Genomic DNA, 26028 nt, shown 5'->3' with positions numbered 1-26028 from the left:
CAGATGACTCACTGGAAAATAAATCACCCAGATGATGCATCAAACTATGTAGCTCCCACACTTTAATAGAAGGAGAAAAGTCATTGCACATGCACAAAAGAGGCTGAAAACAGATTAAACTAAAGGATTTAAAATAAATGTTGGATCCGGAACTTTAAATAATGTGGACTATGTGTTACGTGATTTTAATTTTAGTTTCAGAAGCCTCTCTTCAGGCTATTCTGGCAGATTTGAAACATCATGAGCGAGGAAAACCAGACTAGAGTTTGGCTGCAGTTCCTCGAGAAACGCTGTGAATATTTCTGCCAAACCTGCTCACAGAGAGAAGGTTTTCCACATTAAGGTGCTATTTTTATACACAGAGCTGGATGTGTAATTGTGTCAGTTTGGTCAGAGGAAATTTTTATGATCACTGACCTATTTTTGCAGACAGTGCTGGCTATATCGTGATTGAGAAAGCAACTTTTATTCCATGTTAAAAAAACAAAACAAATTAGATTAGAAACGTTAATTTTAAAGCATTAAAAGATATAAATAGATACAAGACGTTGGATAAAATCCCAGTTTTAAATCCGGTTTGTCTTCAATTTAAGCTCCTTTTAGGAGGGGTTTGCTTTTAAAGACTGTAGAGTTTGGCCAAAAATTGAGTAAAGGGCCAAATTTGGCCCACTGAATGCAAAATTGCAGACTTCCTGTTGGATTAAGGTTCTAGGTCCAAATTCCATTTTTGCTAGTCGTGGTCCAATGCATATAGTAGAAATACTCAACATTTCAGAGCACCAGATAAAACCAGAAATTTTAATGTATAAATATTGAGATTATGAGGGAACACTTGGTGCAGAAAACCTGTCATTGCTAAAACTAATATAGCTTGCTATTAGCTAAAAAATATATTATTAGATTAAACTAAGTACTTTGCATTGGATATTAGGTCCATCAGAATGTTGTTTCCCAGAAAGGTTTCCCTGTTTGAATTTGTCACTTAAAAGTAATAGACTTTAAAGAACTCTTGGAAATCCAGGAATTTTTTGTTGGATTATGTTTAATAAAACAATCATCACGTGGCTATATTCTTCAGATGCAAATGCGTTTAAATTGTTCATTAACGTGTTAACGTGTGTCATTTTTTAGGCTCATAATCATTGCTGACAATAGTAATCTGCTTTTTAGTTCAGTTCTGACCTTTTTGACAAAACAAATGAATAGTAAGATCTGTTTTTGACCATTTGTGCTGCACTCAAATGATCCCCAAAAACATGAAAGCAGTCAAATAAGAAACGGTTTACTATTTAGTCAGCCCACAGGCAGCCAAAACAGCACTTCTGTTTGCTTTATTTGTCATGAATGTTTTACATTTGGGTCATTACGAAGGACCCGGATTTCCGACTCATCCTGTTTTCTGATTGCCTGAAAGGTGAAACCAATGATTCAACCATTAAAGCCTTATGGCCACAGCATTCCATCACAGCTCCTGTATCATAACACAGAACAGATATAGGTCAGCAGAGCAACATCATCTGTAAATCTGCAGAGTTTTTTTTAATGCTCTAAATCCTCTTGAGTGGAGTCGACAAGTCTATTTCTGGTCTGAGCTAACCAATAAGCTAGGAAGAAGGTTTCATTAACAGGATGAACGGTTCAAACTTTTACTACAGCCACACCTGAACGAGCTACAGCCTGTCCATAATCAATATTCCAGCTCTTTAATCATGATGATTTTACTGCATAAGCAGGTATTCATAATGGATGGTCCCCTGGGTGCTCAGTGTGACACCATGGTGCAGAGGGGAAAGAGGGCAGGCTTAAAAATAGCTTGGACAAATACCATCGTCTCATCCATTATTTAATATAACCCAGCGATCCGATCTGGCATCTGTAGCTCACACAAAAAGGATACGACTGACTACAGGAGGCAATCAATCAAAGTGAAGACTATAATGGGCTGCTTTCCCTAACCTGCAATAAAACCATTATGTAGTGTTTGATGAGGTGGGTTAGAAACTTTTATTGACTACTTTTTTCACCTGAATAAAAGTCAACTATGGTTGTGTTCGAAATCACATACTAATGTGCTTAGATAGTATGAAACGATTGAGTACGCGACAAAAAAACCCAGATATATACTATATCGGGACCTTTTCTAAGTATGCACGGTGGGCACACACTACCCATACTCAACCGCCAGATGATGCATTGCGAGCGGGAATGTAAAATCGTCCTGGGACCAACTTCAAGCTGAAAGTCAAACATTCCCTTTTCAAAATAAAAGCTTCTCTTCCATTCGTTTTTTTTTAACGCTTTTGTAAATAGGGCTCTTTTTGAAGTTACCTGGAGGTTTTGTCAGTAGCACAACGGCGGGTCGGCAAAAATCTCTGAAATGTCAGCATGAAATGTGTTTCCGCGACTTTTATGGATCAAATGAACACATGTTGATGTTCTACTTGGTCACTTTCTCATTTAAAATGCTTTCAGCTGAGATATTTAGCCTCAGTGTTCTTCAGGTTTTTGTCATTGTGGGTTCGAAATGCATCTTGGGAAACTTGGAAGTATACTTCAGGTCATCATCCTGATCCTCCTAATCATAGACAGTATATACTCCTTGAGTTTGTAGTGCACAGTATGCTATTTCGAACACAGCCTAAGACTAGAAGCAAACAAAGATTAATTGAGATAAAAATACTAAATCAAAGCTTGAACAAGACTTTTTTTTTTTGGTGCAGCAAATTAGTTTGAAGAACTGGGACATGGTGCAAAATCAGTCAATGAACTAGGACTAAATTGATATTTTTGCCAGAAATATAGCACTGATCTCACAGAAACCCTGGGATGTCCAGAGTTATGTGACTGTCTGAGCATATATAAATATATACATTACTCCATGCCAGCATGTCAGCTACCAGTCAAAAGGAGCAAAAGAAACAGCTGCAGCATGTGCACACAGTCTAAAATAAGACTCCGGACTCATTGTGAAGTTAACAAATGGTAAAATAAACCAAAGCATGAACTGGACTAGCCACTTAACTCCACACGAGGAGGGTTGAAATACCCCAGCGCTAAACTATTATCTCACAGGGTACCAGAAAGACAGGAGATTGAGTTTTTCCTCAGTCCAAAAGCTGGTCCTGACCTCAAATTTAGCATCCATTTGTTTTCCGTTCTGCAGTACGATATACAGCAGATGTTTGAAGAACATGTACCACTTTAGATGACATTCATATCAACTTCTTAGCCTTTAAACACACACCACATCCCTTTATATGTACTGTACATCAACACTTTGGAGAGTCAAGCCATTTAGCATTCACATTGTTTGTATTTCTTCTCCCAATGGTACTCAATGGTAAAACAGCAATTCAATTGAAAGTTTTGAGTGCTTAGTTACAGTACGTGTCATCCAGTTCCTGCGTTATTCGTAGAAGGACCAAAAACATTTTTATTGATGGATTTTGGATGTTGCACTTATCAGGAAACAAGAAATGGGACTTTGAAAATGACGGTGGGTGAAGAATTTGGATTTCACTGCCAATGGAACCAGTTTAATCTCAAATGGGCCACAGATTATAGGCAGTAAAAAGAGCAATTTTATCATTATTTTGCCCTAGTTTGCACTTCTACGTATAATAGTATTTATAGTATGTAAGGCACCGACAATATCAGCACAATAAGTGACAGGTTTCAGTCCCTGCAGGATCTTACATTTCCTTGATTTTATGACCAATTTTTATATAATTTGGGGAAATTTTGTGAAATTTAAAGGATTTTGGCATTTTTTTAAGAATTTACAACAATTTAAGATTTAAAATGATTTATATCATGTAATATATGGGAAAACTGAGCCCTGTAAAAATAATTGTACAGTTTCATTAAATGTGTGTATTTGGAAGTACTGAGATATCTACATCTAATTGGTAATTTACACAATGAGTCATGTTTTTGCTGTTATTTTTACTTTCTTGGGAGCTTTAAAGGGCCAGAGTTTGACACATGGTTGAGTTCATCCATTCCTCATGCAGGAGCTATAAACGACTATACGAATCCAAATGTTTTTCTGATGTATACTTTGGATCAAAGTTGTCTTTAGGCTATCGTAATAAGTCATTGAACTGTGTACGTGATTCCTCATTTGTCACTTCGTATCATGACTGAGGCTAAACTGCTTCAGTGACCTTCCAACCAGATCAGCAGGAGCACATGGCTCCACGCAGAGACACACAGGCGACAATTAACAGCAACATCCATTAGATGAGGAGAGAAAAGGGGCATTTTCATCATAATTCTTCATTATGAGAGATGACACAATATGAGACGGGTCACTGGTGTGGACACTGGAGACAAGGCAATTAGTAGCAGTTAGCTTAAAGAGGTGTGTTGGTGTGTTGTGTGGGGTTTGAGTCAATAATAATTGCACTGCGTGAACAAATGACTTTGTAATTGTCATGGAAATTAGATAAAAATTGTCAATAGCAATTTTGCAAACCCGGGGAACCATGTGTTACAGCTCTATGGCTTACACATACATAGTTAACAATCATTAAAAAATGTTTCAGATCAACTTTTCCCACTGTCAGTTGTCTTGAGGATCATTTTATCATTAAAAACAATAAAAATAAAAATAAATTCTAGGGTTATAGTATCACAAAAAAGGCCCAGACGTCCACACCAAAAATATTAACAAAAAGAAACATTTTTTTTAGTGTATTTTACAGTTGATTTAAGACCCGTTGTCATAAGACAGGGGTGTCGAACTCATTTTAGTTCAGGGGCCAAATATAAAGAATTATTTGGTAATTTACACAATAATTTTTTATTTATTTTTTTTCAACTTTCTCCAGCGGGCCGAATTGGATGGTCTAAAGGGCCGATTTGGCCCCCGGGCCTTGAGTTTGACACATGTCATAAGAGATGCTAACAGAAAGCTAACACAAGAGGAAGGTTAAGTTTTATGGGGTGATTAGAGCCTCGGTAATTGCGATTCATTGTAATTGAATTCTGAGAACGTATTTGTAATTGAAAAATGTAATTGACCCCAACCCTGTGTGTGTGTGTGTCCCTGCAGAGCTTCTGGTGTGTATTTCCACTACCTAGCAACCTATGAAAGTTGTAACAGGAGATCTAGTGTGTACTTGTACATTATAGAACAGGGAAAAAAATTAAGGTCAAACTAAGATAAATTGCTAAATTACTGTTAATCTGTAATCAATGCAGCCAAAAACTGACCATGTGTGTAATGTGTTTGTGTTATAAATTGTGGGACTTCCACCCTCACCATCAGCACGGAGGTCCGGACCGCCTCGGAGACGCTCTGCCTCAGCTCAGCCGCGGTCCCGGGCTTGTTGAGCCCCCGCGTGAACTTCCTGGCCTCAGGTGGTGCAGAAGCCATCATACCATATTATATCATCTATAATCCCATATGGACCTTCAAACTGCGGGTGCTGGGAACATAAAGTCACACACTTTAACATGCCATGACGCCTGTGTTTAACTTGAGCTCCGTCAGTCTGGGAGAACCGACCGATGACGATCCATCCACAGCCTGGTCTGCCTCCTTCCTCCGTCCCATCAGCGGAGGAGCCGACGTGCACACGGGCACGCCCCCGATACAGTGTAATGTTACTGTTGGGACAGCTATGAGTCATTAAACAAAAAAAACACATATATATATGTTTAATTTTTTCGTTTTTTTTCAAGTGTAACTGTGTAAGACGTGCTAAAACATTAACATTTAAAAGGCCGGTTAAATTAAATTTTTTTAAAGGTTATATAAGAGCGTAAGTGAAGCAGTTCTGCTCCACACACAGAGTAACACTGCCCCCTGCTGGAATAATGCGCACAGTGCCTGATCAATCCCAATAATAACCGTTTAATAACTACACGACTCCTTTAACAAACACCCCCGCCCCCCAGAATATAAATAAATAAAATAAAAATAAAATAAAAAAATAAGGTACTTTTTTTTAATTAAAGAAAATGTGGTGTTTAATTAAAATTAAAGTAGGTTGCAATCACAGCATTTTTATTTGTTGGGTATATTTATACATATTACCCCTGTTTCATTAAATAATTTTCATAATTTTATTTATTGGGTATATCTATAATATATACCCAATATTTTATATATATATATATATATATATATATATATATATATATATATATATATATATATATATATATATATATATATATATATATATATATATATATATATATAACCCTTGTTTCATTGAATTATTTATTTTATTTCATCAATTGGGTGTATTTATAAATATAACCAACAAACACGATAAATGAAAATAATCTAATGAAACAAGGGTTATATGTGTATATACATTACCCTCGTTTCATTATTATTTTGTCAGAATTTATTTGGTAGTTATTGTTATTGTAATTTACTCATGAAATTATTTTCAACTTTTGCAATATGTTTACACCATCGCGTCACATAACTGTGTGTCACTGTCACTCTATTCCTTGGGCTGCTACGGATATGACTAAGTTTATTATCAGACTAATATTATGAATATAAAGACACATTATGCATATTAGCATTAGTAGTAGCTAATCAATTATAATGGCATAGTCCCCTCCAGGAATATTTTCTCAAGGAATTTCGTTTTTGTTTAATTGTAATAAATCAATAAAAATTATATGTTGTTTAAATGTCAGGCTCTTGCAAATAGTCTAGAAACAGTAGTTTTTTTGCATGTATATTAATGTATACTAGGAGTGCTCCGATAGAACTGATATTGCAACCTTGCGTATTAGCTCATATTGATCCGATATCTGCACACATCATACATAATTTTTATAACAGTATTAATGTATTCTCCAACTGAAGAGAATATATAATAAATAAACTATACGACTTTGAAAAATACCCAATAAAAATAACAATGTTATAACAAATTTTAGATGCAGGCCGATATAGTTCGATACTTTTTTGTGTTCTGATCTGATGTCGGACCACTATCCAATAACTTTGATCGACTGTGTATGTACTACAGTGATATAACATCGCTTTTTTTGTATATTGTTTTAGATGTTTATCATACAGGAAGTGGTGCCCAAAAACAGGAAATCACAGCCCCAGTAAAAGATGGATATCCTGTGTATTTGTCTGTTTACAATGATATTTGGCTTGTTTTATCTAAAGGTGGATTAAATGTATATGAATGGAGGCCTATCCTGTAGGAACAATTATGTTATTAAAACAGAAGTAGAGTTGTTGTGGTGTGTGTGTGTATAGCAGAGCCTGGATGTTAGCTTTATCACAGGAGTAAACAGCACTGAGAGCCGGAAAGCATCCCTGGACCAAGCCTGTCGTGTTACCAGTCTGCGGCACCGCGGCGCTGCACCACCCTTCCTCTGTTTGTGTCGGACTCACCATCCACCCTCCACCCCCCAAACACTAACCACCCACGGTAACTCGATACCGGAGACCAGCGGTCCCGACAAGCCAGCAAACGAGGCGTTCCCAGCCGCCCCGATCACAGCGACAAACCCGCTCCTCCTCCGTCAGCACTGGGGAAAGCGTCTGTGTCCTCCGCCCCCCCAACACACATACACGGAGGAGCTTGTTTTCATCTACGGTACCGAAGATCATAAAAGAAAAGCCGACACGGAGTGAGAAGAGAACTAACTGACGAGCTTTCAGGCTAGCGTCTGTTAGCTTCAGAATAAGGGGTCTACGCTAATTGGCCAAATGCTAATATTCAGACTTTTGGGGGCTGTGGTGTTTAAATAAGGGGTTGTTTTAAGGTTAATATCTAAATAGAACTGTACGCTTGATGTTTTAATAGTTTTCTTGTCATGTTTGCGCAAGTTTAGTAGTCCCAGACAGTCTGGCTGGCAGCTAGCATGTTAGCTAACAGCTTGGTTGTAAGCGGCAGATCTGCCGAGCGATTTCGCTGCGCTCGGCCGTCCGGTTTGCGCTGGAGCCTGAAACAAGACTAACTTTGGCGGACACTGAACGTTGTCCGAGCCCACTGTGCATTTGTTTTTTTTCATCCTGCCGTCTCTCGATGCGTGGATTTATACCAAGAGAGCGGTTCAAGTTACTGAGCTGAGGAAAAAGAAGAAGAAGAGGGACGACAGTGGGTGAAAACTGGGGTTCGCGGAGCTCGTTAACGCACGACGGATTCATGGCTGTGGGTCGAATCACGATGAAATATCTGTTTCATATCGGCTTCTGCCTGATGATCATGCCAATGTCTGTGGCAGGTAAGTTGCTTTTGACTAAACTGGTTGTAGGAGCTGGAGCATTGTGCATTATGATATTTCTTTGCTGTCATCTAGGGCTGGGCGATATGGACCAAAACTCATCTCTATATTTTTTTTTTTCTCAAAATGGCTATATACGATATAAATGTCTTTTGTTAATTCAAAAGACAATTTTGAGTTAAATTTGCTGATGTAAAATTTATTAACCAACAGCTGCACAATTTAGCAGTTTCTCCTTTAAGGGACAGCACGTGTGAGTGAGTTCTGTAGTGTGGCTTGTTTAGGGGAAGGTCTGGGTTAGGACACACTCAGAAATCCATCTGTGCTTTTCAGCAACTCCTAAAATAAAATATTAAATCAAAATATTTCAATATAGGCAATAATATAATGTATATTGCCAAAATAGAAAACTCAATATACATCTTGAATCGCACTGTATTGCACAGCTTAGAATATCTGAGCCTAATGTCATAGCCTTGATATGCAATATTAAAACTCATTTTGTGCCCACTCCCATGCCCATCTGTGTGTGTGTTTATGCATGTTCCCTTTATTACTATTAATAATATTATGTGTTGTTCTCATCTGCTCCATGCTACCATGTTACTGTGCTTAAAAACAAACCAACAGGCTAACAGCAGAGCAGCACATGCACCTCTGGCTCCATTTTAATCATTCCTGTGTAGAAAGGCCTGGAAAAACACAGCCAAACAACCACAGCTCTCCTCTGCCAAGTTGTGCCCACTCCCCCACCCCACCCCTGTTCAAGACTTTGCAGGCTTCTGTGAGACCTTGAGCATAAGATAAGATAAGAGCAGGGCTGCACAGAGATCAGCAGCACCAGTGCATGTTTGGGGGCAAATGGAATGTGTGGGAAGGCATTTCTCACAAAAGAAAGAGGAGTTTGAAGTGGGTGATGCTGCCGTTTTCAAATCGGTGGTCTAATCTCATGCGCTTTGGTCACCAAGCTCAAGTGTGAATGTGTGCGTAAAGAGCTTAATAATGTATGATTTGGACTGTGTGTCTGTGTGTGTGTGTGTGTGTGTATGTGTTTGCTGAGACTCCCCTGTGTATTCATAGACACACTGTCATCAGGGTAATTGCTGCTTTTGCTGTGGGAAGTATGCGAGTGCGGTGCGTAAGTCGGCTGCTCGGCTAGACTGCTTTTTAGGACCTGGAGTCGATCCTCTGCATTTATTTTGCATGCAACAAACAAGTGGATGTAGAAGTAGTAGTAGTAGTAGTTGTGGTAGTGTATAAATTGATACTTATGCTATCAGATCGAAATATAACCCATTTTGTATCTCAGCTTATCAAACATGTTCATGGTCACAATGTGGAATTAAATAAAAGATATTCAACTGACCTTATCCAAGCCTTCAAACTAGAGGAAATTGCACTGTGAGGCTGGTGTCAAATTACAAATACTGATGGATAGCAGAGTGCTTAACAGATTTTAAATGTATGCCTTCTCGGAGTGAATCCAATCGAAACGATGGAAACTGAACCCATCGTTCAACATCTTCGTTAGGAAGCAGATACACCTTTTTGTTAAAAAACAAAAAAACAAAGATCAATACACTTCTACATCCATCCATTTCAAACCCACTTGCTCCCATCTCACAGGGTCGCGGGGGTCTGCCGGCACCAATCTCCGGCTCTCATTGGGCGCTGGGTGGGGGTACACCCTGGGGGGCGCCGGTCCATCGCAGGGCAACACAGACAATCACTCACTCTCATTCAGTACCCAGAGGAAAACCACGCAGCACGGGGAGAACATGCAAACTCCACACAGAAAGGACTCAGGTGTCCACCCCAGGGCTTGAACCCAGAACCTTCTTGCTTAGCATTTTTTCCTCGCTTTAGATTAAACTAGTACAGTGCCCGTCGGAAGTATGTATCCATATAGTTGGAGGAGCTTAAGTAGAGTTGTCAATTATGGCCAAATGAGTATGTGTTTGAAGGTTTTATATACAAAGAGGTGTACATACTCTGTAGTGTTCTAAAGAGGAATATTTGGGGGTGCAAAGTAAAATAACGTGTGTGATTTCCCTGGTTTTATTCTATGAAACACGCGCATGATAAATGTGTTTTTTTTTTTTTTTTTACTCATTTTTATATTTTTTTCGTTTGGTGTATTTTTCTGTATTGTGTATTTTTTGAAGTCATTATGTGTATTTTTGTATCATTCTGTTGTCTTTTTGTGCATTTTTTGTATAATTATTGTTTTTTGTTGCCATTGCAGTGTGTTTCCTTTTTGGTGTAGTTTTGTGCATTTCTGTTGTCATTTTGTGTATTTTTTTTGTATAAATATTTAGTGTTGTGTATTTGAAGTCATTTTCAGATTTTTGTTGTTTGGTGTATTTTTCTGTAATATATGTTTTTTTGGATTTTTTTGTGTTTGTGGAGCCTTTTTGTATATTTCTGTTGTCGTTTTATGGAAACTGAAACCATCGAGCAAAATCTTCGTTAGGAATCAAATACACATTAAAAAAAAAAGCAATAAAATTCTCAAATCTTTTTTGGTTAGCGTTATTTTCTAGCTTTAGATTAAATGTAGCTGATTGCTTTGAATGGGCTATTAATAATGTCTTAAATTAAACAAAAGTCCCTGAATCAAATTGTGGCAGAATCCAGGATATAATTATATTGTCCAAAGAATCAATATTGTATTGTTAAGAAACTGGTAATTTATACCGGCCTTGATGTTTTAAAGAAATTTTAAAAAAATCTCCTAAATGATGTTGTAGATTAGAGTTGATTTAATTGAAACCAAGTGTGGATGTAACATTGTTGGCAGCCATATTGCGTCTGAATTAAATGTGATGTGTTGAGGAGAAATGTGTTGAAGCTTCACGTTGGTGCACCTTTCACCATCAGGGGCAGCTTTACTGTGACAGTAATGATTTATGTACTCGCTAATGGGACAATTAGGTGCTAATAACCGACGTCATGACATGTATAAAAGCCAATAAATCCATTTTTTTTTTCACAGAGCCACATTAATCAGGGCGGTACACAGATTTTGCCTGCATAATGATTGTAAAGTGACACAAAACAGAAGTTTTCATTTCTATTTGGCATTTGCAGGCATTGGCCATCAATTTACACTATGAAAAATAGTAATAATTTGGTGTCAAATAATTTTCAGATCAAGTTTACATTTTTTCAAAAAGATTTTTCAAACTTTTTGATTAAAAAAAAAAAAATGCAGGCTACAATGGATTTTAAAACGCATCGTTCGTCTATAAAATAAAATCGTTTAGTTTCAATGTTGCCCTATTGTCATTCTTGTTTTCCTTTATTTTAGAGGTGTATTGTAGGGCTGCACAATTAATCAAATTTTAATCGTGATCACAATTTTGGATGAAACGATTATATAAATCTGGTCCTTGGCAATATTTACATTTAAAATATGGGCTCTGCACTCTGTAATAATGTATTTATGTTGTTAGCCTTTGGTACATTTTAAAATTCTTGGGTTAAAAAAAAAAAGTATATTTCTTATTTAAAGCTTAAATTTGCACTGTAAACTGTACACATTGTTTAGAAGTAGTGTAATATGATACATAATTGTGATTATCATTTTGACCATAATCGTGCAGCTCTAGCGTATTGTAGCTCCTGAAGCCAGATTAATTTCCATTCAACTTTATTTATATGTCGCAAATTACAACAATAGTCATCTTGAAGCACTTATCAAAATTGAAAATTGCTACGAAAAATACCAACAAATCCACATGAACATGCATCAGCTATCTGTTGAGAACTCAGTCACCTATTTTTCCCAATTAAGTTGTTTGTGTTTTAAAGAATTTGTTTGGTTTAATGGTGAATGTGTTTGTTGTAGGGCTTAGATTCTTCCTTGGTTCACCGCCCATCACCATTGATTAGTCAGTGTGTAGGAGTATGACGGCTGAAACCACTCTAAACTACCGTAAATGACTCAAATCCCACATTCGCTACCTGAAAACTACCCATTCCTAAATGTGTGTGTGAGCATTGAGCTTTTTACAAAGAGCTATTCACTGCTGCGTATTGCAACAAGCTGAGCTTTTTAAATTCTGCCATTGTTACTACCTTTAGTGCCAGGTGTGATGGAGGTTCCAAGCTCCAAACAAGATTAAAGCAGAACTATTGTATCGCAGTATGAAAAGACCAAGCTCATTCTCTGTGCCCGTCCAAATCCTGAAAGTGTTTCTAAAGGTTCTAAACTGTGGAGCTGACAGCACTGCTGTTCACCAAAACACGAAGCAGCCAGCCGTCTAAAGTTCATTGGGGTTGTTAGATCAGCATCACTAAAGTAATAACCCAAATTTATGGTGGATAAATACTAAGAAACGCGTTCACTTGTGTGTGTTTTAGGTCTAAATATAAGCATGAAGTATCCATGCTCCTTAGAGCTACAATCGAGACAAAGGGAAAGGAAATAGCTGGAAAGGCCTCACCCATTGTGACTCCATAATATTTAGATTTTTGTCAGAGGAGATGGCATCGACTGCAGCTAGAAACAGACCAATGAATGTAGTGCACGGGGTGGGGTGGAGGCCCATTTGGTCTGTAATACGGCCAGTGTTTTACTCTATTAGATGGAAAAAATCAATGAGTTTCTCTTAGTGCCCTCGCGTTATGATCTGACCTGGAGTAAAAAACGCGAGCAGGGCTACATGAGATGAGCACTGGAGCAGTTTCTCCTCTTCTGGTTCGGCCAAAAAAAAAAAAAGGAGAAATTAGCAGATGTTTGAAAAAACAAAACAAAAGGTGCAGCCTTGAGATTATAACTTGGAGTGACAGCCTGTGATTAACACCAAGCGTTCTCCTTGGACAGCAGAGACAATAGGTCTGGAACATGCAAAAAAAAAAAAGAAAAACAGTGCTACTTTACTCTGAATGCAGATCAACTGATTGGGCGATATTTTAATTATATTTTATTGTCGGGGCTTTGAGAAGTAAAGTGTAGAGATTTCATTTCTTCCATCATCTGCAACAGCAAATAAACCTTCTTCAGGTGCAAGTTATAAAGCAACTGCATTAAAAGTGTCACGACGTATTAAATAAGCCCTGCTCTCATTGAGGAAAAGAAACAAAAAGGAACTGATGAGGTTAGTTTTATGAAGGCTTTTTCATTTATACTCTGTCCTTGGTAATATAATAACGCTAACACTTCAGATTAAAGCAAGTTCACAATGACACAAAGTTTGATAACGTGTAGTGTGAGGAATAAAAAAAAAATCTGTTTTACGACAGTAGAAAGTCACTAAGTGAAGCTATTTGCTGAAGTTTGCATTTTTTGAAAGCTGTGGATTTGTTGTTTACGGTTTAATTTCCTCTTGAACTGAACGTTTTTAAATAAGTTGCTGCTTGTTAGGGTTTTGTTAACCCTAATTTAGCCTAATTTCGACCCAGATGGCACTGCTTAATTAAATAGTCAACTTTCTTTTCATAGCTTCAAGTTTATAAAACAAACTTTACAGATTTTTTTGAACTGCTCATGTATATGAACAAGTCTTGCAGCATTCATACTAATAATAATAATAGATTTATTAATTTACCATTAACAAAGTTACAGGATCTATTTATAAGTATTTTTGATTTTAATGTCTGTGATGCTTTATTTTAGTAGGGCTGGGACGATTTGCTTTTGTCCCGACTACCGACGCTATTTTAATTATGATAATATTGGAGGCTGATTTGAATGACATTGCGATTCTGATTTTTTAACTCTTGTGATTCGGTAATGATTGTTACAGTATTAATGTCCTTATTTTCCAAAAGCAAAAGTTGAGCCATAAACTTCTAGAAACAAAACGTTCATTTCAACTGCACATAAAAGTGCAGTTAACTACATGTAGCGTTAACACATGCAGACATGGTACAAAAAAAAACAAAACAACTAAAAGATCTTTCTCTCAAAACAATTTTTGGGAGGAATATCAATTTCCAATATCATCACCCCAAAAAAACAATAAAGTTCAATTCAACTTTATTTATATAGCACCAATTACAACAATAGTCATGTAGCACTTATCAAAATATAAAATTCTTAAGAAAAACCCAACAATTGAAATCAATATTTTTCCTCAACCCTAATATTTAGTGTTTTGAAATTACAGAAACAATACAAGTTTAATTAAATACATTTACTAATCAACCACATGCCTGATCCTTCCAGCACAGCACATTCTGTGCTACAAATCACCATGTGGAACATCAAGTCCATCCTCAATTTACTTGTTTATTAATAAAATAGTAAAAACTAAATTCAGATACGGCCTAAAACCAGGCTTTGGTTTGATACATAATCTGAGATGATCTCCCCACAGATCGACAACCAACACCCCTTTAGTGGTTGTCATTATCCCTCTTTTCATGACATATTCGGGAAAGTTGAGGTATACACCGGACAGGAAAGGGGGGGGGGGGGGGGGTAATTCTGGTGCAATATTAGTCCTTTAAGCTTGGAGAGCAGTGTTAACCCCAGGATTAGCATAACTGTACCAGACACAAACTGAGTGGTAGTGGTGTTTTTGAGATGGGTTGGTGGGGGTGGGCTGGGCTGGGCAGTCTTGGGGCAGCAGATGGGATAGATTAACCCCCCCCCCAACACACACGCACACACAGAGATCCACCTACCCCTTTCCACATCTTTAAACTCAACCTGAGGACTTGTAAAATTGGGGGTGTCAGCAAATGCCCCTGAATCCTCTTTGGCTTGTGCTGAGGATGGCCTACCAGTTGCTCTGCACAGCATTATTTCCCCTCAGTTTACACTCTGTATTTGTACAGAGTAATAAACAGCCCAGTAAAGGTCAACTTGCGTTCAGATTGTGGCGAAATTGGATGTGGTGCAGTGGACACAACACAGGCTTTCGTCAAGAAAACCTCTGCTTGAGCTTTGGCGCCGCCCCCCCCACCGCCTCAGTTTCCGCCTTAAATCATGAATGTGGACTTGGAGAGAAAACAGCCAGCAGGTCCATGCACTGGGTGAATGCTAAGCAGTAGCAGTAGCATGCTGCCATGTCTTGTGTCGCCCCTATGGGCCTTGGCAGAAGTAGGGAGAAGAGCCAGATTAGATCGCTGTTGTTTTTTAATGACAAGGTTGAGCGAAGGGGTGTAATGTGTAGTCTGAGGGGGTGGTAGGATACACCGAAGGCCACTAAGGGGAGGAGGGAGATTAGCAAATAACTGGGCCATGGGTAAACATTCAGCATTGCCCGCCATCCTCAAATAAAGAGGCTTAGAGCAGAACACTACTCTGGAACCTTTTGATACAAATCTCGGCCTCCTCGCTCTCTTTCTCTCTTGGCCCAGCCTGCATACTCTGACCCAAAATCCAATACTGCAGAGGGAGCCAAGATTACATAGCAAACTCCATGGAGCGGAACCAGGTACAGAGCCAGCAATCAGAGATGGACACAACAGATAGCTTACAACCAAGAGCACTTCAAAAGAGGCAAAGAAACCAGCAGCATTCCTCCTGGTGGACCTCAGTGAAAAGAAATTAACTGGCAGCATTTGCACATTTGGTGTTTCTTCGCTAACAATTGAAGAATAATGTATGAACCCAATTAGAAACAAGTATCTAATGATGTTCATATTTTAAGAACTCACCTTGCTTCATCTCAACTTTAGTTAAGCCATTCTGCCATCAAATGCTTTAGCTCAAACTAGGACACGCACCCATGGAAGTTTGTCTCCTATACACACACTTATCCTGTAAAACAGGGGTACTCAACTGAAGGATTGGGACCCTGAGATGGGCCGTGGAGAATTTACAAAAAGTTAGAGAAAAAACAAAACACTTTGGTTGCATCCCATCCAAAAGAAAACTATTCTGATTCCTAACTGTAGGTGGTAGTTATTTGGTCCTTTGAGTTCTTCAAAACAGTTTTAAATTTGATATTCAAAACAGAAGACCATAAAAACCATGTATAGTCAATTAAAACAGACAGACCAGTGTTATATATCCACAGATTTCCATATGTCTAGATGCATTGCAAGCTAACAATCATACTATTCAAAATTCAAATAGAAATATAGAAATATTAAAAAAGGATTATTTGACAAACCTTCTGCTCGGACCGCGGATTTTCCACTACAATGCGAACATGTATTACATTTCTTTTTAAATTGTACTATTGACAGTTACACAATTAGATTGAAAGAAAAAAAAGCCAGCATGCATCCAGTTTCACAATTTCTCATTAAGAATTTATGTGCAATATAATGAAATCACAAACAATGACTGAGTTGGTTGCATTTATATCTGAGGCGTATGGAGGTAATAAATGGTGCTTTAAATGGCTGCTGTATGATTTGTTGGCGATCTGTTATGTGCAGCCATGTTGGCACAACGAACGCATTTAATGTGCTCGGTCACAGGCACTATGTCAATGTTATTTCAGTCAGACAACCGATCACGAGGATGAGGGGTTAGGGTAACATGTTTCTTTGCAGAACCAAGGTCAATAGGACCACAGAGGCTTGAACACATTAATGCTCAGCTACATAAAAGCTATTCTAAATAAAGGCATGTTAAAATGTAAAGATTGCTTTTCAGCTTTGTATTAAATCTGATGATTCTGTCGCTTTGGCAGCAGAACATAACAATCCATTTTACTTATGAATGAAACCCATTCCTGCTATAGTTTACAGAATGTAATTCTTCTTTTTGTTGACCGTTATAGTGAGTATTCATAGCCTACAGCTTGAATAAAAGAATGAATAAATCGTGTTAGTGTTGGGTATCAAACATTGTTATTCTGATAGGTAAAAAAAGAAAGTCGTTTAACCAATTTATGTTGAAAGGTTGCTGTGTATTAGGTAAACAGTGGGTGGTGTTGTAGGATCTGGCTTCCTTCTATTGTTCTACATTCCCCTCCTTTATGCACATTCCTGTACCGTTTCTCCTGCACAGCTCAAGTCTTTACTGAGAACTGAAAAAGATCTACTATAGTGAGAAAAGGCCTTGACATTTATGCACATTATAGTGTCGTGACAGTATCAGATAAGTATTTAAATAAAAATGAAAGTGATTAAAAAGTTGAGTAAACCTCAAAACAACTTGAAACTAGCAGTTTTTTTTCCATCAGCTTACATTGGATTTGTTATCTTATGTCAATCAAGTCAAGCATGAAGTTTATAAAAAATGATGGAAGATGCTAGAACGGCAAACATTTCCAAACCACCTACGGCATTATGTTTAGTTATTAGTACAATTGTCATTGCATAAGTGAGAATGTAAGGCCTATGATTTGACATTTGAAATTGTCCCCAACATTTCTCGAATCTATTCTAAACTTCCCAAATTTGTGCCAAATATATGGTTAATTGAGTCAACTAATCTACTAATTGCTATGCTTCGTATCTGCGCAGGAATCTATTTACGGCGTACAAGATTTTACGTAAGATTTGCTACACTTCCTGTACATGTTGGTGTCTCTTTAGTCTGTGTCATATTCATAGCATTATCATTTAAAGTGAAGTCGGTTATATCGCGAGATTTTGTAGTATGATTTTGCGCCAAATTTGACATTTCCGTCTTTGCAAAGCATTGTAACCATAGATATATTTACCCATTGTTTACAGGGAAAATAGTGTGTAAAATGTGATTGTTTTTTTCTGTCCCAAAACATTGCACATGATGGTAGATTTTGAGTTATATTGCAATTTCCACATAATTTTGTTTAAATAAATTAAATAAATTTCATTCCAATAGTGATTTCCATTTGTTTTTTTAGTAATCAATAGTCGAAACCTAAACAATGTGGTTCATTTGTGTCACGGGTGTTAATCATGTCATAAATGTTTATTTACTGATGATTATAGACTGTATCCAAAGCTTTTTTAAGAATATTGGATACCAAGGAAAACAGTTTTGTTTTTTGAGTGAATTGCTAACTTAGTATCTTGACACAAGCTTCATATGTTTGCCTCTTGCAGTCTGTTGTGAGGAGAATAATGACATTTATTTATTTTTACCAAAAATGTACAAAGTATGCCTATTACTGTGCACAAAAATATTTTTCCGTTAACAAGACATAAAAAAATAGGCCTTTGTTTTCCTCATATTTTTCCATAAGATAAATGTTGACATTTTCAAGATGACGAAAAATTCCACTTATATTTTTTAATGGTAATGGAAGCATCATGTTAATCTCCCTAGGTCAGTGTTTTCATTGTTATTTTTTAAATAAGAATGTATGAAATAAGGAAATATAACATAATATACAGTATATAATCATAAGTCCTCATTGGTCCCCACATGCTAAAAGCACAGCCAGATTGTCAGGGTTTGTTTTTAGCTTTTTAGTTAAGTTTTAAGTCAACATCTTATTCCTGGAGATGATGGCTGATTCATGTCTGGGCTTTAGGTATTGCATATATTAACCAATAAGCACCTACTTTCACACTTATGGTACAGTACATGATTGCTGTGAAACTGCAAAAACAAATGGAGGAAGTAAGATAGCTCAATCTAAATTCAGCTTGGTTTTTTTTGACAATGTTTTGTTTTGTTTGTGCTTTTTAGACCAAATCTTGGTTCTCTTAGCCAATTTATTTCTTGCATAATTAGTTTAAAAATCTGGAGCAAAGAGTGAGGTAGAAAGGAAAACATCGCTGTGTCAGACGGTGAAGCATTTCTTGAATACATACCTCGTATGGTAAAAGGGATGCTACTCTTTTAGATGAATAAACGGCTCAATGCTCTGTGTATAAACCTGACTTCATGAATAATTATTGGTCATCTTAACAGACATGCCAACAGCTTTAAGCATGACTGGTAACTTCGATTGTGCCTTTAGCTCATTGAAATTCAGTATGTTCAACAAAATCAGAATTCAGAGTAAGTTAATAATGTTTAACCTTTTAGTTTAGGCAGAATTAAACCAACTGTACAGTAGACAGTGATGGGCCCACAGGTTGAGGGCAGTTGAGGCCCACAGTAGTCGTCCCTGTATCTGATCTCTTTATCTGTAGATGAGGGCAGAGGAGAACTGGCTCCATGCCTGACACAGCTCCACTTCCATCGTGTCACTCTCTGCCCACACAGGCCAACTCGACCTTGGGCAGGGCATGTTAAAGTCTCCTCCCCTTCTCCCGGATGGAGGAAAGGGAGGAGCCGAGAGGAAAAGGGAAACAAAGTGGCACATCATGTTTTCTCCATCTGAAATTACCCTCGACGCAGCCTGTGTACACAAACCCTGGCATTTTGATCATTCCAGGCGACTGCCAGGCACCTAAACACTCACAATCCCCTACATCCGGTGTTTTACCATCACCTAGCAAACTGGAGTTATTGCACGTAGTTCTGTTTTCTTGCTCATGTTTTTAACAAGGTGCTGTTACTGAAGGACTCCACTACCTCCGGATGTGTTGTTTGCTTCAGGGTAGAGCATAAATGTGGTATTTATAGTGATCTGCAGAGGCAGAAGTCTTTACTGGCAGACGGCTGTTTGTCATCTGTGAGTTTTCCTTGTTACCGACTCATTCACAGCAGCAGCAGCAATCTGCCTCCAGAGCTGCAACAGACGAATGCACGTGTATCATTTTGCACCAACAATGTGTGCGCGCGAGTGTGTTCAAGAGAGACTGAGATTTTTGTTTAAAAGCTGGTGTAAATGTATCACCTGAAGCTCATTGTTTATTGAAGACTCAATATGCTTGGCTTTGTTCTTCAGAGTGTTTACCGCACTAAGATTAGTATTTCTTGAGGCTGAATATACACTCTCAACTCAGCTTTGCTTTCTTCCCACAGCGGCGCAGGGGGAAGAGACGGAGTGTGCCTTTACTGATCAGCAGCAGCAGTGGGAGGGGGAGCGGGTGGCAGGGGGTGAGGGCCGGGTGTCCCCTGAGAACACCACCATCCGATGTGCCAAGGGCAGCTACTGCTTTGGCCTGTGGGAGAAAAGCACTCCAAGGGAAGTGCGGCTCGTCATACAGGGTAAGTTACTCATCGTTGCTTAACAACATTGAAAGGCTATTTTTTGTCAGAGTAGGCGGCGTTTTTAGGCAACTGTGTGGGTTTGATTACCAACATGTGACTGTGCTTTCTAACAACTTAAAACAGTCAGTGTCTCATTCAACAACCTAGTTTCAGCCAACTGTATAGTAAAAACAAACACTTTGTTTCCACCATGACACACACACACACCAGTGGAAAGTGACCCATTTCAAAATTTACCAAACTCCATTTCAGGGTTTACTCATTTCCGCTTTAGAGAGTTTACGTAAATGCAGAAATCACGCAAGATTACGTCACAAGAGTGGCGTTACCCATTGTTGTTCCGATACCCTTTTTTTGTTCCATTACCAATACCAATGTCCAGTTACTCAGTATTGGCCGATACCGATAAATACTGCAAGGTTTAAAAAAGATATGATCCTTTTTTCGCAGAAAATCAGGTCCTCGAATTCGCTGACATTTTCTCTCGTCTGGAGGGACATTCGTTAGTACTTTTACCTTTTAGTGTCGTATCGATGCTAATATTGGTATTGGCTCAACATTACCCTCAGCCACATGTTTAACAGCAAAAACATCATGGAAATGGTCCCAAAACATTGTTCCGAGCTGTTTTTTTACCATTTTCGGCTGATATGATTGGTTTCCAATTAATCAGAACTAATGTGCACCACATGTGCTTTTTCAAATCAGGCTATCAGTGCTAATCATTCATTTATCTGCTTGTCATGGGCAATATAACAACTTATAATATCACTAATGAATAAACAGTAATTCTTTGTTTTTTGGTTGTTTATATTTTATAAAAGGCTAATAAACAGGACCTTTCATGTTTCATTTGTAAAGATTAACTGATAATGACATTATTGAGTCACTCGCACCATAACTACATCTCAGGGACCAAAGCATGGTTTGATAAGTAACTGTCAGACTGTTATTGTTATTGGTGAATTACAACAACGTGGTGTCGCATTACTACATTCCAGGCAAACATAATGTTATTACAGTAATTTGTGACTTTGGAGCCCTCTGACAGTACTATCTGCTGCTCCAGCTCTCAATGCGTCTCACATAGCTCATATTTAATAAAAAATTCTAAGATCATAAAATAACATGCATCACATGGCAGCATTTGTCAATTAGGGGTGTGTTTTAGCAGTTTGCCCGTGAGTTTGTCTTGACCTCATCATTTATTCTCCAGGCTGCTGGACTCACCTGGGTGATGGCCAGGGATGCCGCGAGGACCGCTGCGTGGTCACCAATCTGCCTCCGCAGATCCGGAATGGGACGTACCAGTTCTGCTGCTGCGGCAGCGACATGTGCAACGTCAACTTCACCGAGGACTTCCCGCCTCCAAGCCCCACCACCGCACCTATCTGTAAGCACACACACACCCAAATACATTTCTCAATTACAATTATGTTCTTGATTACTATAATTCAATTGCAATTTCACTAACTTATTTATATTGCGCTTAAAAAGGCCCACATGGGACCAAAACGCTTTAGTATTGATCTTTTGTAGTATGTTTTTGGTGTACCGTGTTAGCTTGACATTTATAGGCCTGTTTTGGTGTCATTTTAGCATCTTTACATTTAAATGTTAGTACATTGTTTATATATTGTGTAAAAGGCTAAAGCGCAACTGGGAACAAGAGATGGAATTTAGCAAAAGCTATAAACTCTACAAAACATCAGTTACATACACAGTATTGTTCCTCTTTGTATTGTCCATATTTAAATAAACCATTATATCCTAACTCTAACTTACTAACACTTAACTTCTGTATGGGTGTGGAGATTCACTGAAAAAACTTGATATAAAACACATTTTAATAATTATTAACTACATTAAAATAATTTCCATCCCAATTACAGTTACAAAGTCAATTATTCGAACTCAATTACAACTGAATTACGATTACAACGGCTCCATTTTTCCCCCAGTTACAATTACGCCACAATTTTAATTATCAATTACGCAATTATGGTTGACCCCAACCTTGCAGGGTGGCAAATTATCAAACATCTAACATGTTTTGGATCCATTTTTAAGCAGATCTTTTGAAATAATTTATCGCGATCACAGCTAATTGTAATTCAAGGATAAAGTGCAAAGGAAATCTGACAGTGAAAATGTTTATCTCCTTGAGCTGCGTCTTTGTATTTGCACTGCTGCTGCTTTTTCAGATTAATACCTTTATTTTTTTTTTTGACTTTTTTTGTTTGCTATGATTGTTTAGTCGGTAGAGGTGATGGGTGTTTGAGTGTCCTCTCAGACTTTATAGCCACTAAAAGAATAAGCAAGTGGTCGACACGGGCTGTTTACAGTGACGGGAGATGCTCAGTGAGGCGTGGAACAAAGTAAACATTTCAATTCAACTTTATATAGCGCAAAATACAACTAAGTCATCTCAAAGCGCTGAACAATATATAAAGTCCATAGTAAAAAAGAAGAAAGAACCCAACAAGATCCACATGAACAAGCATTTAGCAACAGTGGTTCAGAGGTGGCAGCCATCCGCTGTTAGTGAACAGAGGGACAAACAGAATAGAATAGAACAGTCCATCCAAGTGCTCCAGACTAGTTGTGCCGTGAGCCATTGATCATTAACCGCTATCTCCAGCATCAAGACACCTGAAACAGAAAAGAGAGCGGAGGGCGAGGAGAACAGACTGCAGGAAGAAAGAAAAAAATATATATATATATACACACATATATATATATATGGGGTGGATATCAGTGTAAATGGTGTGAAGCAGTGTGAGCAGTATGCTGAGTTATGCAATGAGGGACAGAAGTGGGGGATTGTCTACAACCCAGCACAACTGTGTCTGTCTGGACTCTTTGCAGCTCATTAGAGCTATGTGTAGATGATGGATCGTGTTTGAATATAATGTTGGTGTTCTACTATATAATCTTAGTTCTTAGTTCCTATTTTTAGGTTTAGAGCTTTTATCCTAGTGTTTAGGTTAACGCTATTATTTACGGTATAGACGTATTGTTAATTGTTTTCCCCCTCAAAGCTGGCTGTGAATGAAAGCGGTGAGTGCGGTGGGTCGGGGGCGGCGGCGCCTGCTCGTCATCATCAGTCCTGCCTGAGTTTTAAGAAGCGAGCTTGCCCCCAACTAACGCAGTCTCTCTGCATTCCGTGGATTACACGGCGTCTGTCTGCTCTGTGTGTGTGTGTGTGTGTGTGTGTGTGTGTGTGTGTGTGTGTGTGTGTGTGTGTGTGTGTGTGTGTGTGTGTGTGTGTGTGTGTGTGTGTGTGTGTGTGTGTGTGTGTGTGTGTGTGTGTGTGTGTGTGTGTGTGTGTGTGTGTGTGTGTGCCTGCGGGCGACCTGGTGACTACAGACAGGCACCCACACAGACAGGAGAACGCCGGGGGAAAAAAAAGGAGCTTTAACAAGGATGTTTGAGTAATTAGTGAAACTCAAGTCTGGAGTGTAAACCATCTCTAAATCCTCTCTTTGTTTACTCTGGGATTATTAACTCCTGGCATGTCTGGGCACATGTATGCCAGTATTATTAGAAGCAGGAAACAGTTTAGAGTCGGTAAACTGTCAAAGTGATCTGAAGCCAAGACGTAAGAGTGACGACATTCAGCGATGGGTGACATTTAGGTCTTTAACTGAATAAGTAGCAAACCTAGAGGATTGTTTCAGGCCCTATTCAACTGGTTCACTTCTTTTTACTGTCGTTGATATCTTTTAATAATCATAACTGCTTTTGATTCTCTGTGAGCTGCTGCAATGCCTTAAAATCGCCCTGAGGAATAGATAAAGAACTAAACTAGTGTCAGCACTAGTTGGTAATTGTGCATGAAACTCAAAGCTGTTACCAGGTCAATTAATTAATTACAGTAATCAATTATAGTTGTAATTGAAAACATCTGTTGCTGTTGTAATCATAATTGAGTTCACATAATTGACTGATTGTAATTGTAATGGAAATTCTATTAAAGCAGTCAATAATGTAATAATGCAATTCAAATGTAATAAACTCATGGTACAGCTCTATGTCTTACACATTATTAAAATGTGTTTCAGATACATTTTTCCCACTACCTGTCAGTTCTGTTGAGGATAATTTTACAGTCTTTAAAAATAACTGAAATCTAGAGGTATACTGACAAAATTAATACCAATATTTTCATGGATAAGGAAACCTAACAAGGTAACCAAGAGATGAAAAACAAATTAAATGAAATATACTATTTTTTTTTATAGCTGATTTAGGGGTAAAAGAAACAAAAGGTTATCAGATAAGAGATGCTCGCAGAAAGCTGAAACAAGGTTATGTTTTATGGGACTATTTTTTTTTGGCTCAGTAATTTTAATTTTCTTTCAGTGGAAAAATAATCATTGTAATTGGAAAAAATGCTGGTCACCATATTCATAATTGAGTTATAATTGAAAAATGTTGTTGACCCCAACCCCAACAATAATGCACAGATGTATGCACCCATTTCCCTTTTTTATTTAGATTTATTGATCTATGAGGCGTGTTATTATGGGTAGCAGCTTTAAACTTGAACCTGATTTATGAGATTAATAAGGAAGTGAGATTCACCCGTGTATGAATCTTTCAGGAAGATGGAAACATTGGTACATGATGTTCATTGTTGGTGAATTGGACCATTTGGTCAGGTCAGTTGTCTCCCTGTGCAGCCTACGTGTCGATGGTGGATTCGCCGACCTTGGCATTTAAAGAGGAGCATGCGTGTTGCAGATCGTGCGCACACATGCACGCTCATGCTCGTACGTCAGTCAAAAGTGGCCTTGAGGCTCCCAGAGACATCAATTATTGAAAGAGCTGAGATGTAACAGCAGCACCATCAACGCTCAGTTTGGACATGGGTGGTATATTAGAGGGCAGGGGGTTGATGTTGTACACTAAAAGCAGTGGTTCTCAACCTTTTCAGCCCATGACCCTCAAAATTATGGACCCCCAGTGTACCTTAAGGTGGTTGAACACAGACATGAACATTGAAGAATAGTCATGTGGAGACGGGGCCATCTGGAGCTCATCATAAAGTCAGCAAAATAATGGTCTACTGTTCTATGAATCTGTGATTAAAAAAAAAAAAAAAAAAAAAACATTTGTTTATTTATCTTAATATATACTGTTATACAGGAACTTCTAATATATAGTCATCTTAAAGATGTAAATCCTTGTTTTGATCAAAAATAAAATGGGTTAAAAGTGGCAAAAAAAAATGGTGGAAAAGGTGGTGAAAAGGGTTCATAAGTGCCAAAAATGTCTTAAAAGTGGATAAAATGTGCAGAAAATGCATTAAAGTGGCAGTAATGGGAGTAATGTCACAAAAATATGGTAAGAAAAATTGATGAAAATAGGTTGAAATATGATAAGTTTTGTGTAGTTGCAGAAAAAGGGTTAAAATAAGGAAAATTGGGCTAAAATTTTTCAAAAAAACATACTTGGATGAACACAGAGCAGATGGCCACCACACCCGTCTGCTGCAAAACACGAGGGCTACAAAAATTTCCTGGGGCTCTTTTACCTGAGTAACCATGTGGAACAATGTTCACAGCCTTTAGTTTAACATTGACACTAATCAAACACCATTCAGTCGCAACATAACAAATAGTTTAACGCATTCTTCTGTATTTACTCTATTCTGTTCTTGACGCGCATCCTTTTCCTGCCTGCAGACCATCACGCACTACGCCACGAAGAGACCGTAATTATCGCCCTGGCAACTGTCTCTGTGCTGGCTGTGGTCGCCGTAGCAGCCTTCTTTGGTTATCGCATGATGCGCGGTGAGTTACCATGGCACCCCTCTGTGCTGGGAAGCAAGGAACATTCATTATTCGTGGCTGCCT

The 26028-nt window shown here is 38.1% G+C and overlaps 2 protein-coding genes across 2 annotated transcripts in view; one reads left to right on the top strand and one right to left on the bottom strand.

The window, feature by feature from the left end:
• The window catches only part of LOC114476483 (dedicator of cytokinesis protein 9-like), a 48586-nt gene extending 43034 nt beyond the window's left edge, over positions 1–5552 (bottom strand). The window contains 1 exon segment of the mRNA XM_028468052.1: positions 5267–5552. Within this exon segment, the coding sequence (XP_028323853.1) occupies positions 5267–5383 (117 nt within the window). The 5' untranslated portion in view covers positions 5384–5552.
• A 1718-nt stretch (positions 5553–7270) lies between these two features.
• The window catches only part of bmpr2b (bone morphogenetic protein receptor, type II b (serine/threonine kinase)), a 35320-nt gene continuing 16562 nt past the window's right edge, over positions 7271–26028 (top strand). The window contains exons 1-4 of the mRNA XM_028470656.1: positions 7271–8220; positions 19979–20164; positions 21384–21560; positions 25858–25965. Coding sequence (XP_028326457.1) covers positions 8142–8220; positions 19979–20164; positions 21384–21560; positions 25858–25965 — 550 coding nt within the window. The 5' untranslated portion in view covers positions 7271–8141. The remainder of the gene's footprint in view (positions 8221–19978; positions 20165–21383; positions 21561–25857; positions 25966–26028) is intronic.

The sequence above is a fragment of the Gouania willdenowi genome, chromosome 2 (assembly GCF_900634775.1).
Source record: "Gouania willdenowi chromosome 2, fGouWil2.1, whole genome shotgun sequence".
Lineage (NCBI taxonomy): Eukaryota > Metazoa > Chordata > Actinopteri > Blenniiformes > Gobiesocidae > Gouania > Gouania willdenowi.
The sequence above is the reverse complement of the archived record's forward strand: the minus strand, read 5'-3'. Positions and strand labels throughout refer to the sequence as shown.